This window comes from Echinops telfairi, unplaced genomic scaffold, assembly GCF_000313985.2.
Source record: "Echinops telfairi isolate 266 unplaced genomic scaffold, ASM31398v2 ScPeMD7_7412;HRSCAF=8450, whole genome shotgun sequence".
Lineage (NCBI taxonomy): Eukaryota > Metazoa > Chordata > Mammalia > Afrosoricida > Tenrecidae > Echinops > Echinops telfairi.
Window position 1 is genome coordinate 18,906,789 of NW_022111312.1, and position 15,530 is coordinate 18,922,318.

Here is a 15,530-nt window from a genome sequence, read left to right on the forward strand (position 1 = left end):
AGTCCAGTCTATCAATCAGGTCACAGTCGGATGATCCTCTTTGAGGGTGTCACCTTTTTATGAAAGACTGGGAACTTTTCCCTCTCTTGCCCTTCACTGTCTTCCTTGCTTTGATTCTGTGACTCCACCAACCCTGGTAGCTGTTGTTACTTTGCCATGCTCCCACCAGCCTGTAATCTCCTAGCTTCCTGCCTGCAGCTGTGTAAGTCTGACGAGGGCTAGCATTAAACAAGCGGCCATCTAACTGAGAAACAACAAAGCCCATATGGAAAAAGCACACCAGCCTGTGAAATTGCGAGGTGTCGAAGGGATCAGGTATCAGGCATCAAAGAACAAAAAAAAACAGAACACTGAAAAAGAGGGAGAGCGCAGTGGGGACCCAGGGCCCATCTGTGGGCAACTGGACATCCCCTTGCAGAAGGGTCGCGGGGAGGAGACGAGCCAGTCAGGGTGCAGCGTAGCAATGATGAAACATACAGCTTTCCTCTAGTTCTTGAATGCTTCCTCCCCGCCACTGTCATGATCCCAATTATACCTTAAAAAATCCGGCTGAACCGGAGGATGTACACTGGTACAGATAGGAACTGGAAACACAGGAAATCCAGGACAGATGAACCCGTCAGGACCAGTGGTGAGAGTGGCGATACCACGAGGGTAGAGGGAACAACGTGGGGTAGAAAGGGGGAACAGATTACAAGGATCTACATATAACCTCCTCTCTGGGGGTCAGACAGCAGAGAAGTGGGTGAAGGGAGACGTCAAACGGTGTAAGATATGACAAAATAATAATTTCTAAATTATCAAGGGTCCATGGGGGGGGGAGTGGAGAGGGAGGGAAAAATGAGGAGCGAATACCAAGGGTTCAAGGAGAAAGCAAATGTTTTGAGAATGATGAGCGAAACAAATGTACAAAAGTGCTTGACACAATGGATGGCTGTGTGACAAGAGTTTGACAAGCGCCCATGATTTAATTAAAAACATGCAAAAATTAGAAACTAAAAGGAAGGGTTGTTGAAAAATAAGACCTGGGTGGTAGAAACAAAGTTGGAGATCATATAATAGAATTTTACAAAACCAACTTCTTCATCATAAATACCTTTTTTCATCAACACAAATGGTGACTGTACACCTGGATGGGCTTTCTACTTCCATATACAGGCACAGTCTGAAAAAAGATTTCATCAGGCAATAGCACTATGATATACACAATGAAAAACAAACTTTATTGTAACTATGCTCAATTTGGTTTTCTTTTTTCCTTTTTAATAGTTTTCCTGGGGGCTCTTTCAATTTATTTTTCAAAGTGATCTTTCTAAATAAAAACTTTGTGGAACTCAATACAGAAGATTACAAACATACAATAATGTCTGAAGATTAGACCAGCATTAAAAAATTAAAACTCTAGATATTGAAGACTGGTATGACAGATGCTACACATTCAATTATCTCAGGAAAATACCAATGGAAAGTATGAAAACACATGGAAATAAAATCACACTATAAATTATATATATGCACATGTGGTTTTTTTCTTGTTTTGATTTTTTGTACTATTTCATATGTGTGTGTGTGTGTGTACATATATATATATATATATATATATATAAAAGCAAGGCTACTTGGACCAGATGAGCAATAGTCTTTAGTGCCTGGACGACAAAGGCATTTGGAAGTTTAGGTACACTTAGTTGTTATTTCATAGAAATCGTGAATTGTCAGTATGCTCTCAGAGAATTTCCAAACTTTTCTTTAACTTCCTATGAAAATTCATGCTCTACTACTGAATATACTTTTTAATTTTTGAACAATAAGAAACATTGAACCTACCAAGTTCAATTGGAAAACTATGACAGTGCATTAGTCTTCTATAGGCATTATATAATATAGGCTGACAAATCCAGTGGCTGAGAAAAAGAAATCTATGAACTTACAATTCCATCAGTCAGAAGTGCTTGGTAGGTCTTACTGGGCTCAAACTAAGGTGGCAATGGGCATATCTGCTGCACAAGGCCTCTTTTGAGTTTTGAAAAGCAAGGACCCTTACCATCCAATGTGTCTGCCCTCTTCTGAGCCCAACTACCAAGCTACTCCTACTCCCCTGGGTTGGCCACAAATCGCTAAAGAGCAATGGCATACTGGGTAAGCATTAGGCTGTAATCCATAACCCAGGGCCCGGAATTTTAAGCCACCAGGCGCTGCAGAGGCCAGGACAAAGACGGGCTTTCTAGTACAGTCAAGAGTCTCAGTCTAAGAAAACATTTGATCAGGTAATACCACTGTAGCAAACACAACTACAAAGGACAACCAAACTTTATTATGACTACTTTAAAAAAATTGTTTCAAAGAGAAATCTTTAAATAAAAATTTGTGGACCGTAATAGATGACATGACAAACATACAATGATGACTGAAGATTCTACCAGCATTAAAAAATTAACACTCGAAGTTGAAGACCGGTGTGGCATATGCTACAAATTCAATTATCTCAGGAAAATACTGAAAGAGGGAAAAATATGAAAACACTACACAAAATCCACATTATATACCTATACATAAATCTAAGTAGATAATCTAAGGATTATCTATTATGGTCCTAATGGATATCTTCTTAAAAGCTGAAACTTTTAATTTTGATGAAGTCCTAGTTCTTTTTCTTTTGACTTATGGTTTTTGGGCTGCATGAAATTTTTGCCTGGCTCCAGGGATTTTTCCTTAATATTAAAAACTTTCAGCTTTTACAATTTAGGTATATGATGAACTGAGTTGGTTTTTATATGTGTGGGGGAAAAAGCCTGGAATTCTGCCTGCACCAAACGTCCAGTTGTTACAACACCATGTTCTTTGCAAAGACTATCCTTTCCTTCACTGACCTTTTTGGGCAGCTGTTTAAATTCTAGTGGCAAAACAAGAATTTGGGATTTTGTGCTGACCTGGTACCTGTAAGAAGATATGGGTGGAGTTTAGCCTGTCAACCAGGTCACCGTCTAATGACCGCCTTTGGAGGTGAGATGGCTCTCTGGAGGCCTGCCACTCTCTCCCTCCGTGTTGGTCAGACCAGTTCTCTGCTGAATCCAGCTGTCCTGCCTCACCACGTACTCTGGGCTACCTGTGGGCCGAGGAGCACTCTGTACCACCTTGTCAAGCCCACAGGGCACCACATCGCTGTGCTATGCAGTTCTACACTGTGGCCCCACCCCACCTTGCCTGCTTACAGGCTAATTCCGCCTTTTTTGCCACCATTTCAGACGCCACAACTCCAACCAGCCACTTCGAATCACTACCCAGTGAGGCTCCATTGTGATTTGGCTTCACCACACTGCACTATTGGCCTCCAATACACCTCACCACCTCAGCTTCCTTAGCCTGGGGCTAGCGGTTGGGTGAGTTGGGGAGACCTTCAGTTGTTAACTGACCCACTAACGTGAGTCGGACTGAGCTCTCTGTACTGCTGGGTGTGCTAATTTGCTGTCACGTTCCTTTTCACTATATAAACGTATTCATATATATGTGTAAAATCATAAGTGCCCTGTTTCTTTCTCTCTACAACACTCTAATACAGTTTTTGGAGTCTCTATCTTGTTTCAATGGTCAGTGTTTACCTTTAGGAATATACTGGTGCATGATTAATGTAGTTTTATGTTAAGTTTAAAATAAGGTTGTATAAGTCCTCCAACTCTGTTCTTTTTAAAAATTATTTTAGGCTAAGCTAGGTTCTTTGTATCCTCATAAAGATCTTAAGTCTACTTGTGAATTTCTACACAAATGCCAGAGTAATTTTTATTGGAGTCACAATGAATCTAAATGTAGTTACTACCTTCACAGTTAAATGTAGACTATGTATTCTTTCAGGAGTTTAATAGTTCTCAGTGCACAGATGGTATACATTTCAATAACCAAACTGCCTTTCTGATTCCATTATCTAACTGAAATGCTAGTTTAAAGAAATAACACTGAAAAAAAAAGAAATAACACTTTAATATATTGACTTTGTATGCTGTGATCTTGCTAATAAATTCCTTTATTAGTTCTAATGTATTTTTTTTTAGCTTTAACCTTTTGAGGATAAAAACTTTTATCATTTAAGAGACCCATTCCCTGATTCTTAAAGTAATAATCTTTAGAAAACTTTTGCAAGAATTGAAAAGTATAACAAAGTAGATTCCAGTTCCTTCAATATGTAGATTAACCAATGCTAAGCAGATGACCTATTTCACTGGGGAAATCTGCTGCAAAGTACCTCCTTAAAGTGAAAAAGCAAAGATGTCACCTATTTTCATTGGCCTCACATGCATATTGAAAGCTGGACAATGACTGGAAAGTAGATTCCATGAATTATGGTGCTGGTGAAGAATACGGAATATACCACGGACTGCCGGACACAAACAACGCATTCTGCTTGTCCTTCTTCCAACATACATTTGGGAGGGTAGCACGACTCTCTCATTAACTCTGGATATGTCACCAAGACACAGCAGTCCCCGAGAAAGACGGCATGATGTCTGGTAAAGTAGAGGGCTTGGAAAAGAAGCCTCGACAAGGGGGCCTGACACAATAGTTCCAACAACAGGAGGAAACGACAACGGAGATGGCGCTGGGCTGGAGTGGTTTTCTTTTGCACACAGGGTCACTCTGAGGAAGAACAAACTTAATGGTATCTAACAACAACCATCTTTTACCAAGTTTCTTTACCATTTGGGGCAAAGTTCATTTTAGTTTTATACAATGCACTTATTTTTATATACTGAGTTTACTCCGGTTGACAATCAGCATGCTTTTTCCATAACAAATGACAGCATCAGCGTTTTCCTTGTACCACACTTTCTGTGGACATCATCTTACAGTCTCCTTAATATTCTATTATAGGGGTATGCCATCAGTAACCATTATACTACAGTATTTTTAACTGTGCAACTCTAAGTAGTGTTTCACTAATCACCCATAAGGATACATCTCTGTCTACATGACAGATGTGGTCCTTAGGGTGTTAATAATAAAATAGCTAACACGTATACATGTGCCAGGCACTGTTTTAAGCGCTTCATACACATCTCACTTAATCCCCACAATAACCCTATGAGGTAGATACAAGTAGTACCCTCATAACTCAGTTGAGGAAATTGGGATGCTGGTCTTCAGAAATTGAAAGATCCAATTAAGAGACTACTCTTGCTCCCATGAAGAACCACTGCTAATAACAAAATTCAATATGCATGTGATTGGTATGTAAGCCCAGAGAAGAGAAGCAATCATTGAGAACCTAGGACTTACTCCGAGTGTAAGACCTGGGGCAACTCACTGTATCTCAACTGTACAATGAACAGTAAGCATTAGAGAAGTGGCTCTCAACCTTCCTAATGCCCTGACCCTTTAATACAGTCCCTCATGTTGTGGTGACCCCCAACCATAAAATTATTTTCGTTGCTACTTCATAACTGTAATTTTGCTACTGTTATGAATCAGGCGACCCCTGTGAAAGGGTCGTTCAACCCCAAAGGGGTCGTGACCCACAAGTTGAGAACCACTGCATTAGAGGGTCTCTAACATTCCTTCTAGCTCTGTTTTCTGATTTTAACAATCAGTTCTAGACTCTGACTCAGAGGGACATAAAATCTCTGTTCTCCTTGTTTATCAATCAATCATTGAGCATCTAATACAAAAGTGCTTCAAAAAGTTCAAGGAAACATGGAATTAAAAGATAATTAAAATCCTTCATGAACTTTCTGAAGCCCCTTTGTGTATGTGCTAGAGAATGGCAAGTCATGACCAGTCTAAACACACTGGTGACCCATTCACAGAACGAAGCAGAGAATTCAAACAGATCCTCTTCCTAAATGTCTGTACTGTGTCATGGACTTACCAGAGGGTCTGAAGATTTGGGATCCTTTCCCTAGAAGGGAATACCTTTGTACAAGAGGAACAATATTGCGTACAATATTAAAAATGGTCTAGAGACCTCGTCAATGAATCCATAAACTCACTATGGGGTTAGGGATTCTCCGTGTTGATGAATCTGATTCAGGTAAAGGAGAAAGAGTGTGTGGGAATGGAAAGGGGGAACTCAGCTCTTATAAGAACTAGTGTAAGTTTACGTCAAGTAACAGACACTAGGCTGTGGTAATGATAATACTGATGACTACGCTAGTAACCATAAAGCACTGAATACCCATCAGGCACTATTCTAATCTGTTCACGTGTTTACATATTTAATACTCACCACCATCCTACGAGGGAAGTACTATTATTGCCCCTGTCTTACAGATGGTTGTCTGTAAGTCAGGCATTTACAAAGAAGCGAGGAAGGATGCCCAAGATCACCTAGCTAGGGGCAGGCATGGGATGATTTCAACCTTGGTGGTCTTGCTCAGTCTATACTCCTAACCACGATCTTTTCTTTACCGAGATTAAAGACCAATTTGGGAAGGATGGCGGCCCGGGGCGGTGCTGTGCTGTATTTAATCCCATGTGTACAGTACAGTTGCTCTTAAAATTGCCCAAGTGCTCGCTGACACTCAAAAGGACCATCCTTGATTTGTGGAAATGCCCAATATTTCTTCTAGGTCCTAATATCCAGAAAACGACTGTGTTTTTAAATTCGCAAAGGCCTTTAGCACCATGCCTTAAGAAAATTAAAAACAACTTTAAAATTAATGAAAAAAGTCAACTAGTGGACTTCCTTGAAAGTAGACATTCTAAGTAGTTACATTTTTCAAAAATAACAGTCACAACAACACTGAAGGAACCATAAAAAAAAGTTTTATAGGAATCTATTCTGTTCACTTATACATAGACACTTTTGCCTACATTCCAATCCATGCTGCTAGTAGTGTAAATGTTGTCTTCTTTACCTGCCTGACAAGCACTTTTCCTGCTGCTAATCAAACTGGTTTATATAAGACACATAAAACAGATTTAAAAACTACTAAATATCTCACAGGAAATTGAATGGCATACTAACTCATTGGAATACAATCCATATCATTCATTTTCTTTATGATAAGTTAATAAAGTTGGGTCACCTCTCAACAACTACTAAACAACTTAATTATTCCTGCTAAGATGCAAGATTTAAAAATGCTTCTAGGACAATTTATTTTATAAGAATTCGTGGAAAGGAAAAAACCCCACTATAAAGTACTAAAATGTAATTTGTAAGGGTTTTCTCGCCTTTTTGTTTGTTTGCTATTATTATTTTTAACTAGATAATTCTATCTGGTACCCAACAGGGGTAGTAATGATACTGAAAAATTTTCACACGGATTCCACTTATCTTGCTGTCTCCCCAAAATGAGTTCTGTGAGGTAAAACAAAGTTATCGTTCTTTGTGAAGAATTTTCTATGGTCATGTTAATAAGTGTTTTCTCCAGTAGGACCTGTCTGGTACCTGATAAGGTTAGAACTATTCACAAGAGCTGTACCACACTGATGACATGTGAAGAATTTTTCTCCAGTCTGTGCTATTTGATGTACGATGTATGGAGAGCTCTGGCTGAAGATAATTTCACACCGATTACATTTAAAAGTCTCTTCTCCAATATGAATCCTTTGATGCTTAATAAGGTCATTCTTCCGAATGAAGGCTTTCTCACACTGACAACATTCATATGGTTTCTCTCCAGTATGGATTCTCTGATGTACAATCAGAGCAGAGCTCTGGCTGAAGGATTTACCACAGTCGTGACATTCATAGGGTTTCTCTCCAGTATGGGTTCTCTGATGTGAAAAAAGGTGAGAGCTTCTACTAAAGCATTTCCCACAATCTTTGCATTCGAAAGGCTTCAGCCCAGTGTGAGTTCTATGATGCACGACAAGATGAGATCTCTGACTATAAGACTTACCGCACTCATTACATTCATAGGGCCTGACCCTAACATGTGTTCTCTGGTGCAGAATAAGGTGTGTGCTTTGCCTGAAGGACTTTCCACATTCCGGACACTCATAGGGTTTCTCTCCAGTGTGGGTTCTCTGATGCCTAATAAGCCTGGAGCTATGCACAAATGCCTTCCCACACTGATTACATGTATACAGTTTGTCTCCTGTGTGAGTTCTCTGATGTGTAACAAGGTGAGAGAACCAGCTGAAGCATTTCCCACATTCTTTACATTCATAGGGCTCCTCACCAGTGTGAGTCTTTTGGTGTCCTGTGAGGTGGGAACTCCGGCTGAAAGACTTTCCACATTCTTTACATTCATACGGTTTCTCTCCAGTATGAATAAGCTGGTGTCTGGTCAGATTAGAGCGCCAACTGAAGAATTTTCCACATTCTTTACATTCATAAGGTTTCTCTCTAAGTGTGCCCTTTGACATGCCAAGGGAAGTACCACGAGTACGAGAGTCATCAGTATCAGGACATTTATATATTTTACCTCCTGTCTGGGTTCTTGTAAATTGAATAAGGTGAATGTTTTGACAGAATGTTTGGCCACATTCCTTGTTACTTGCATAGCTTTCCTGATGACCACTGAACACTAACTTATGTTTTACACTTTTAATATGTGAGTCATGTTTGTGGAAATACTCTCTCAGTGCCACATGAGCAGGGAGAAGACCATTCCCCCCATATTTGCCATGTTCGCAGACTCGCTCTGGAGAAAGCACTTTCTTCTGTGTGAATGCCACTTGCCTCAAATGTTTCTCCTGGTTTTCCTGATACCTGTTCAACTGGTCTTCACATTTCCAGATTTCTTCTAATGACAAATACCAGAGGTCATTCTTTGCCATTCCTTCCATTTTAGTGTCAAAGATCTGTTTCTCCTCGAGAATGCTCTCATTGGATATTGGTGATTGAATTTGAACTGCAGTCTCGGAATCTGAAAGAAAATTAAAAAACCCTTGGATGACTAAAGAAAGTATCATGATCAGAATGGGGAAATGTGTGTGGAGACAAAGTATGTAAGACACTATAGAGTTGCTTTCAAATATGGTTTTATAACCTTGACAGAGATTAAAAAAGAAAACAATGGAACAGTAAACAGGAAATACACTGAGATAAGCAGTATAAAAAGTAGTACAAAGAACAAAGAACAGAACTGAGCTGTGTCAAGTGGGATCAGGATATTATTAAATGACGCAGATACTGGAAAAAGAAATACTAGAGAAATGATTGGAATTCCACCATCTGATCTATTAAGGGTCTAAGATCCAAATATGTCTACTTGTTTCCAGGTCTACCCTGACATTCATCGTTCAGAATTAAAGTCAACATCATCCCTAAACTATACCTGTAGCCATATGTAAGGAATGTTTATATCTACCTAATGAAAGCAAGCCAAAATAATGCTCAGGCCTCTCAATAAAAGACATAAGGTCCAACAACAGTTATGGACATGAGAGACTGCACAGAAGTTGTACAAACACAGGTGATAGTCCAAGCTGTGCCAATGCTGGTGATGAATTTAGAATTTAAACAAGTTTCTCAGCTTTCTCATGATTGATTTTGATTTGTTATCTGTAATCCAAGGGAGCGCAGGCTTGTCCTGAACGTGCTCTATGAAGTGGGAAGCCATCACAGACTTGGCACCTATGCTGTGGCTAGCTGTCATTGGGTTGGTTCCGCCTCACAGAAATACCATGGACAATGGAGAAAAATAAGGCTCGATCCTGTGCCATCCTCACAATCATTCTCTGAGCCCATTGTTGCAGTCACCGTGTCAGTCCATCTTGTGGAGGGTCTTCTCTTTTCCACTGCTCCTCTGCACTACCAAGCAGATGTCCTTCTCCAGGGACTAGTCTCTTCCGACAATTTACAGTCAAATAAATATTACTGATAATAATTATTTTTGGCTTCTATTTTTTTGTCCCTTCTGGGACATCAGGACTGAACAACTGACAGTAATCATACCAGGACACTGTAACTTAGAATCTGAATCTTCCTCCGTAGTCTTCTAGACTTTCTGGCTCCCCGTGCATATTCCTACCGAACAAGGCAAACATTCCACTCGTACCTGGTCAGTTACCGTGCGCCTATCAGTCCAGTCAGCTCCCTTTCCTGTACCTCTCTCCACTCCTGGAGTCCTTCGGAACCTTTCAGTTGCCACGTGCAGAGATTATCTCCCAGTTTCTTTCACTACCTTAATGATTTCTAGTGGAAAACCCACATGTCCTGTGGCCATCAGACTCCCAATGGCTTTCCAACTACAAATGACATCCGAAGATTCTACGATGGACATGTGAGGTGGAGTGGAGCTGAGAGCTAATAAGGGAAAAGTGAGTAGAGTGTTGGAACACATGAAGAGGTACTTTCCTTTAATGATATGCTGAAAATTCCTCTGACAATCATCTATCATAACCACTTAAGTTATCTTTAAGTTCTGTGGCACCCGTTACTCACCTCATCATCTGAGTATTTAAATCTGTACTTAGTACTTTGCGTTTTGGTAATGAAGTTCACCTAGCCATATAGAATTCCTTAAATTTCATGTCTTTAAACATTTTAAGTTTCAGTATTCTGACATTCAGTTCTAAATAAAAACATAAGCTGCTGAATCTAGTTCAGTGTTTCCCAAAGTGGGTGATACCACCGCCTGGCCAGTGTTGGAACAATCTAAAAGAGCTGCAACAAGGGACACCTACACTCTATTACGGATAACTGGCTATAGGACAAAAGTTGTTCATTGCTCAGCATGGGGAGAGACACTGAGGTGCTTTCCCCCCCCCCCCCTAAGTGTAGAAACCTTTGTTCGAATTATGTATTATTTTATCAACAGCCATCTGGGAAAGGTGACTGAATGAACACATGAATGTGAAAAATAAAAGGGAAGAAGATAGAGAATAATCCCCCTCCGCTCCCCTAAGCCCTGAAGCAGCTGATTAATCAAATCTTAGTAGAATATTGAAAGATCTGACCTTGACCAAAATGTAATGCCTACAGGGACAAGCTCAACAAATCCATAAGCTGTTTATGGTAATGTTTCAAAGTTATATGGTAGAGACTTAAACGAAGTGGAACATCATAAAAGAAGAACTGTACTTACTGAAAAAGCCATAAAAAGTGTCACAGGGAAAGGACTTGAAATGCAATAGACTCATGTTTTACTTACATGCTATTCAAAGCTGAGGTGCTGAGAAAGCACTGACACGTATAGACACCAGGCATCGTAGCAGAAGAAAGCAACTGTAGGATATGAAGATGTGACGACATTGCTCCCGCCTGCGGAAGCTACATGTTTTGTAGTAACCTGTGTAAGAGTCATCAGTAAGTGCTCCTGTCCTCACTACCATGGAAGGAGGTTTTACAGGTTACTTGCATTTTAGATAAAACTATCTAAGATGACTAGGAAGAAAGCTGTCAGAATACTAGAAATGACTAGAGATTATTTATAGGTGTAAGGATTCTCTGGGTGGTGGACAAGGTTAAGTACTTGGCTGCTAACTGAAAGATTAGCTGTTCAAATCCATTCAGAGGAACCTTGGAAGAAAGGCCTAAAGATCTACTTTAAAAATATATGCTCCCCCAGACCTTGAGGGGCACGTCTATCCTAATACACCAGGGGGTTGCTATGAGTCAGAATCAACTCAACGGCAACTGGTTTTTTAATTGCTATTTTAATTTTACATATAATAAAGGTGTAAAAAAAGTAAGATACTGTTTAATCTAGAAGGCAGATTCTCCTTATGGCCCAGGGAAGATGGGAAAGGGGATTAAGTTAGGAAGTCACATAATGAATTACATTTTAGATGTGTTAAGATAAAAATGGGGAAAACTCGTAAGAAACAATACATATAGAATTATAGTACAGTGAGAAAGCCACATGGTTTTGAGAGCAGTGGACATCAGGTGGAACAACAGGTGTGGGAAACTAACACTGAGGGCCCTAACTTATAACAGAGGGAATCTGGAAAGCTGGTATTCCACAGCAGGAAAGCCACCACTTGGTAAATTAGAGATAAAGTTCAGGTACAGTATCCTTCTTTAAATATCATTCCCACAGATTCTCCCCTAACAGCTATGCTGCCTCCAAGTGAGCACGTGGTTGCTTTTATCTCCTGATGGAAACAGACCTTCTATTGTTATCTCCTCCCGCAGCAGCACCCATCCCCCCTCATACCTTCTCCCAATGCAGGTATTAGGTTTCCTCACCTGTGAGCTTAGGGGCTTTACTGTGGTTACCTCCCACCTTGTGACGTATGTAACTACTGAATATGCATATATTATGGCTACCTGTAAATATGCCAAGACAGTAAAGACGCCCTCTTCTTTCCTCCCAGTTCCACGTGGACCATCAAGAGGGGCTGAGGTGAGCATGCTACCATAAAACGTGTCTGACCCCTTTATTTTATTCTCTCTCCCATCTTTCCCTTTCTCTATGGCTTTACTCTGATCTTTATATATTATAACCGTACAATTGCGCCTACTGACCCTTCGGTCGCTAGAGGCTGGCTTCCTCTGACAAACAGACATATTAAAAAACTGGGATTTATGAGCCTTCTGTGGTAGTTTTCAAAATGACCCCAGAACAGATGGAGCCCAGCACAAAGCTTACACAGAGGCTGCTGGAATGAATGAAACACGTGAAGGGAAATGCGTAAGGAATGACTCTATGAGAAGGTGGAAAGCTGGGGGAAGTGGGGAATGAGAAGTCACTACTAAACAGGTGCTGTGTGGGAAATCAGTAGTGGTGAGGGTTATACAGCATGGCAAATATAATTAACGTCGCTGATTTTTACATTTATAAATGGTTAAAATGGCAATTAAAAAATACTTAAATATTCTTTGTACATATTCTTAAACATACGTTTTTTTAATTCAATAAAAAAGGGGCGAGACTTCAGTCAAACCAAACTGAACTGTTCAAATGAATGAGTAAATAACGAGTGAGAAAGTAACTGCCTTTCAAAGGAAATTTTACCACGGGGAGAACATTTTGAAAAACTGTATTTGCAAAGGTTTCCATTGTTACATGACTTTGTTGATGACTGAAAACACTGTTTATTAAAAAACATTTTTAGGGTGAAGAAGGTAGGGTCCCAGCAACCAATGCCTCCCAGGGCCCTTCCAGAGCTCTTCATGGTGCAATGAGAAAATCACATCTTCCCCAGGGTCTCTCATTTCACAAAAGAGCAAACCACTGTTCACAGATTTGATCTTGTTCTTTCACAGGGGACTGAATCAGGATTGTCACCCAGATCTCCTGATTCCTCCATTCTACCTCCTCATTTCAAACAATGTCATTATTATCCCATCCTATATATGTATTCAGACTTTTACCTATCGACATACTAAAAGGTCCTTCAGATAATCACCATTTAGAAGATGCAGGGCAATGGTGTGCTCTTTCACACTCCACTCTTATAACTCCCACCAAACGATTGGTTGGGCCCGTGCACACAAGGTGCGTGTGGCCCACCAAGGGGGTTGGACCAAGTCAATCCCATTACCACCGAGCCAGGTCCAACTGATGGCACCCTGACAGCAGCGCTACAGCACGGTGCAGAACTGCTCCAGCGGGGTTCACAAGGCTACAGATCTTGATGAAGACAGACCGCCACATCTCTCTCTCACGGAGCGGCTGGTGGGTTTCAACCACAGCTGGCTTTTTAGTTACTAGCCAGACACTGAATCACTGCACCAACAGGGATTCTCGGGGGATTGGACAGTTTTGTTATAATGCAAATAAAGTTGTATGGAACCGTAACAAGGGAGCTGGTCATTTTGGTGATCCTACTAGGCTTAAAATGAGTCATCACTAGAAAGGGCATTCGTCAATGCCATGAAGAAGAGACAGGAGCAGAGGGAATCCTTTGGACCCATGATCCCTGAGCTGAGAATCTCTAAGATCCAGGAGAGAGAGAGAGAACACACTGGTGGAGTGATACGGTTTACTGGTTACACAGTGTGGGAAACAGAAAGATTTCTCCCAAGTTGTCTCCCCCAAATATATGCCAAACTTAGCTGCTTGCTACATGTGTCAGATATAGGCAAAAAAAGTAGGGGAGGGATTATTCTCCCTAAGGGTTATCAGCCATCCAGAGCAAGCAGACACCATTGTTTAGCCTACAATAAGTAGGGCCCACTCCCTTCTGATGAGGATAGTAGTAGATTGTTTTCCTGAAGGAGAACCCAGGGAGGTCAAGCCCACTCAAAGGTGACCAAGGTTAGGCCACCATCATGAATCTTGGGTCTGCCCTTCTTGTCCCATGTATACCCTTAGTCCCTCCCATTCCTATCACATGCACACCCCTAGCTCATCCCCTTCCTGTCATGCCTATTGTACATCCCCTTCCTATGATGTATATGCCTATTGTACTGCCCCTTCCTGTGACATGTAATCACACCCCCTAAGAGTTATAAGCCTTGGTTAGCAATAAACGTCTCTCTCCGGCTCTCTCCACCTAGACCACCAAGTGGGGCTGAGGTGTGCATGTTACTATGTGTCTGACTTCTTTATTTTACTCTCTCTCCTATCTCTCTCATGCTCTGTGACTTTATTATGATCTTTATATATCTCAAGCGTACAATTGCGCTTACTGAACCCACAATTAGTTGGGTGGGGAGGGGCTGGCCTTTCTCCCACAACACAGGGCATGCTGACGCACAGTGAGGGCACTGAGAGTCTTTAGCTCTCTGGCAGAGTGACATCCCCCTGGCCCCTGGCTGCTTACTGACAGAGCTAATGTGCTTTTTAACACTTTTGAACACTTGTCAGGGCAGAGCAGAAGTCAGGCTCAAGTGGGGCCAAGGGCTGGGTCAGGGGATCGGGGGGAGCTGGCAAGAGGCTATCCTGATCTAAGAAGTATACCGAGTCATTTCTAAGACTGAATTATAAGTTGTCACTTCCTCAATAAACCCCATACTTGTGAGTATTGTCTGTGAGTTCTTTGTGGTCATTACAGTGAATTGTGGAATCCAGCAGAGGAGGAGTGCGTGCGGCGGGAGGCACAGCTCGTACCAGAATTGGTTGAAAGGCTAGAGGGTGTAGGTATATCTGACCTCTACCTGATAGGAATCAGCTTTGGGAAGTTAGGCAAAGAAGGCCCTTTTATACAGAAGACTTTCCAGAATTCATACTGTCATGAAATACAAGTAGAATTCAGAGTACAAAGACACACACTTTATTCTGTTCTACTTTGGTGCCTAGACACCCACACAGGGAAAGACTATCAACTAGAATAAATGATTATGGAGATGTCAGTATATCCCCCTCCCTGGGGGGCAGACAACAGAAAAGTGGGCGAAGGTGGGTGAAGGGAGACATCAGTCAGTGTAAGACATTAAAAAAATAATAATTTACAAATTATCAAACGTTCATGAGAGAGGGAGGGTGAGGAGGAAAGGGGTGAAATGAGGAGCTGATACCAAGGGCTCAAGTAGAAAGAAAATGTTTTGAAAATGATGATGGCAACAAATGTACAAATGTGCTTGACACAATGGATGGGTGCATGCATTGTGATAAGAGCTGTATGAGCCCCCAATAAAATGATTTTTTAAAAAAATAAAGAAGTACTAGTGGGGAGGGAGGGGAAAAATGAGGAGCTGATGCCAGGGGCTTAAGTGGAGAGCAAATGTTTTGAGAATGATGAGGGCAATGAATGTA

General features: G+C 41.0%; 1 protein-coding gene across 7 annotated transcripts in view; it reads right to left on the minus strand.

Annotated features, from left to right (window-relative positions):
• Window positions 1-6,731: 6,731 nt before the first annotated feature.
• ZNF10 (zinc finger protein 10) overlaps window positions 6,732-15,530 on the minus strand; it is a 57,023-nt gene continuing 48,224 nt past the window's right edge. For all 7 annotated transcript variants that reach the window (XM_045296795.1, XM_045296796.1, XM_045296794.1 and 4 more), the window contains one exon: window positions 6,732-8,807. In XM_045296795.1, the coding sequence (XP_045152730.1) occupies window positions 7,345-8,807 (1,463 nt within the window). In that variant the 3' untranslated portion in view covers window positions 6,732-7,344. The remainder of the gene's footprint in view (window positions 8,808-15,530) is intronic.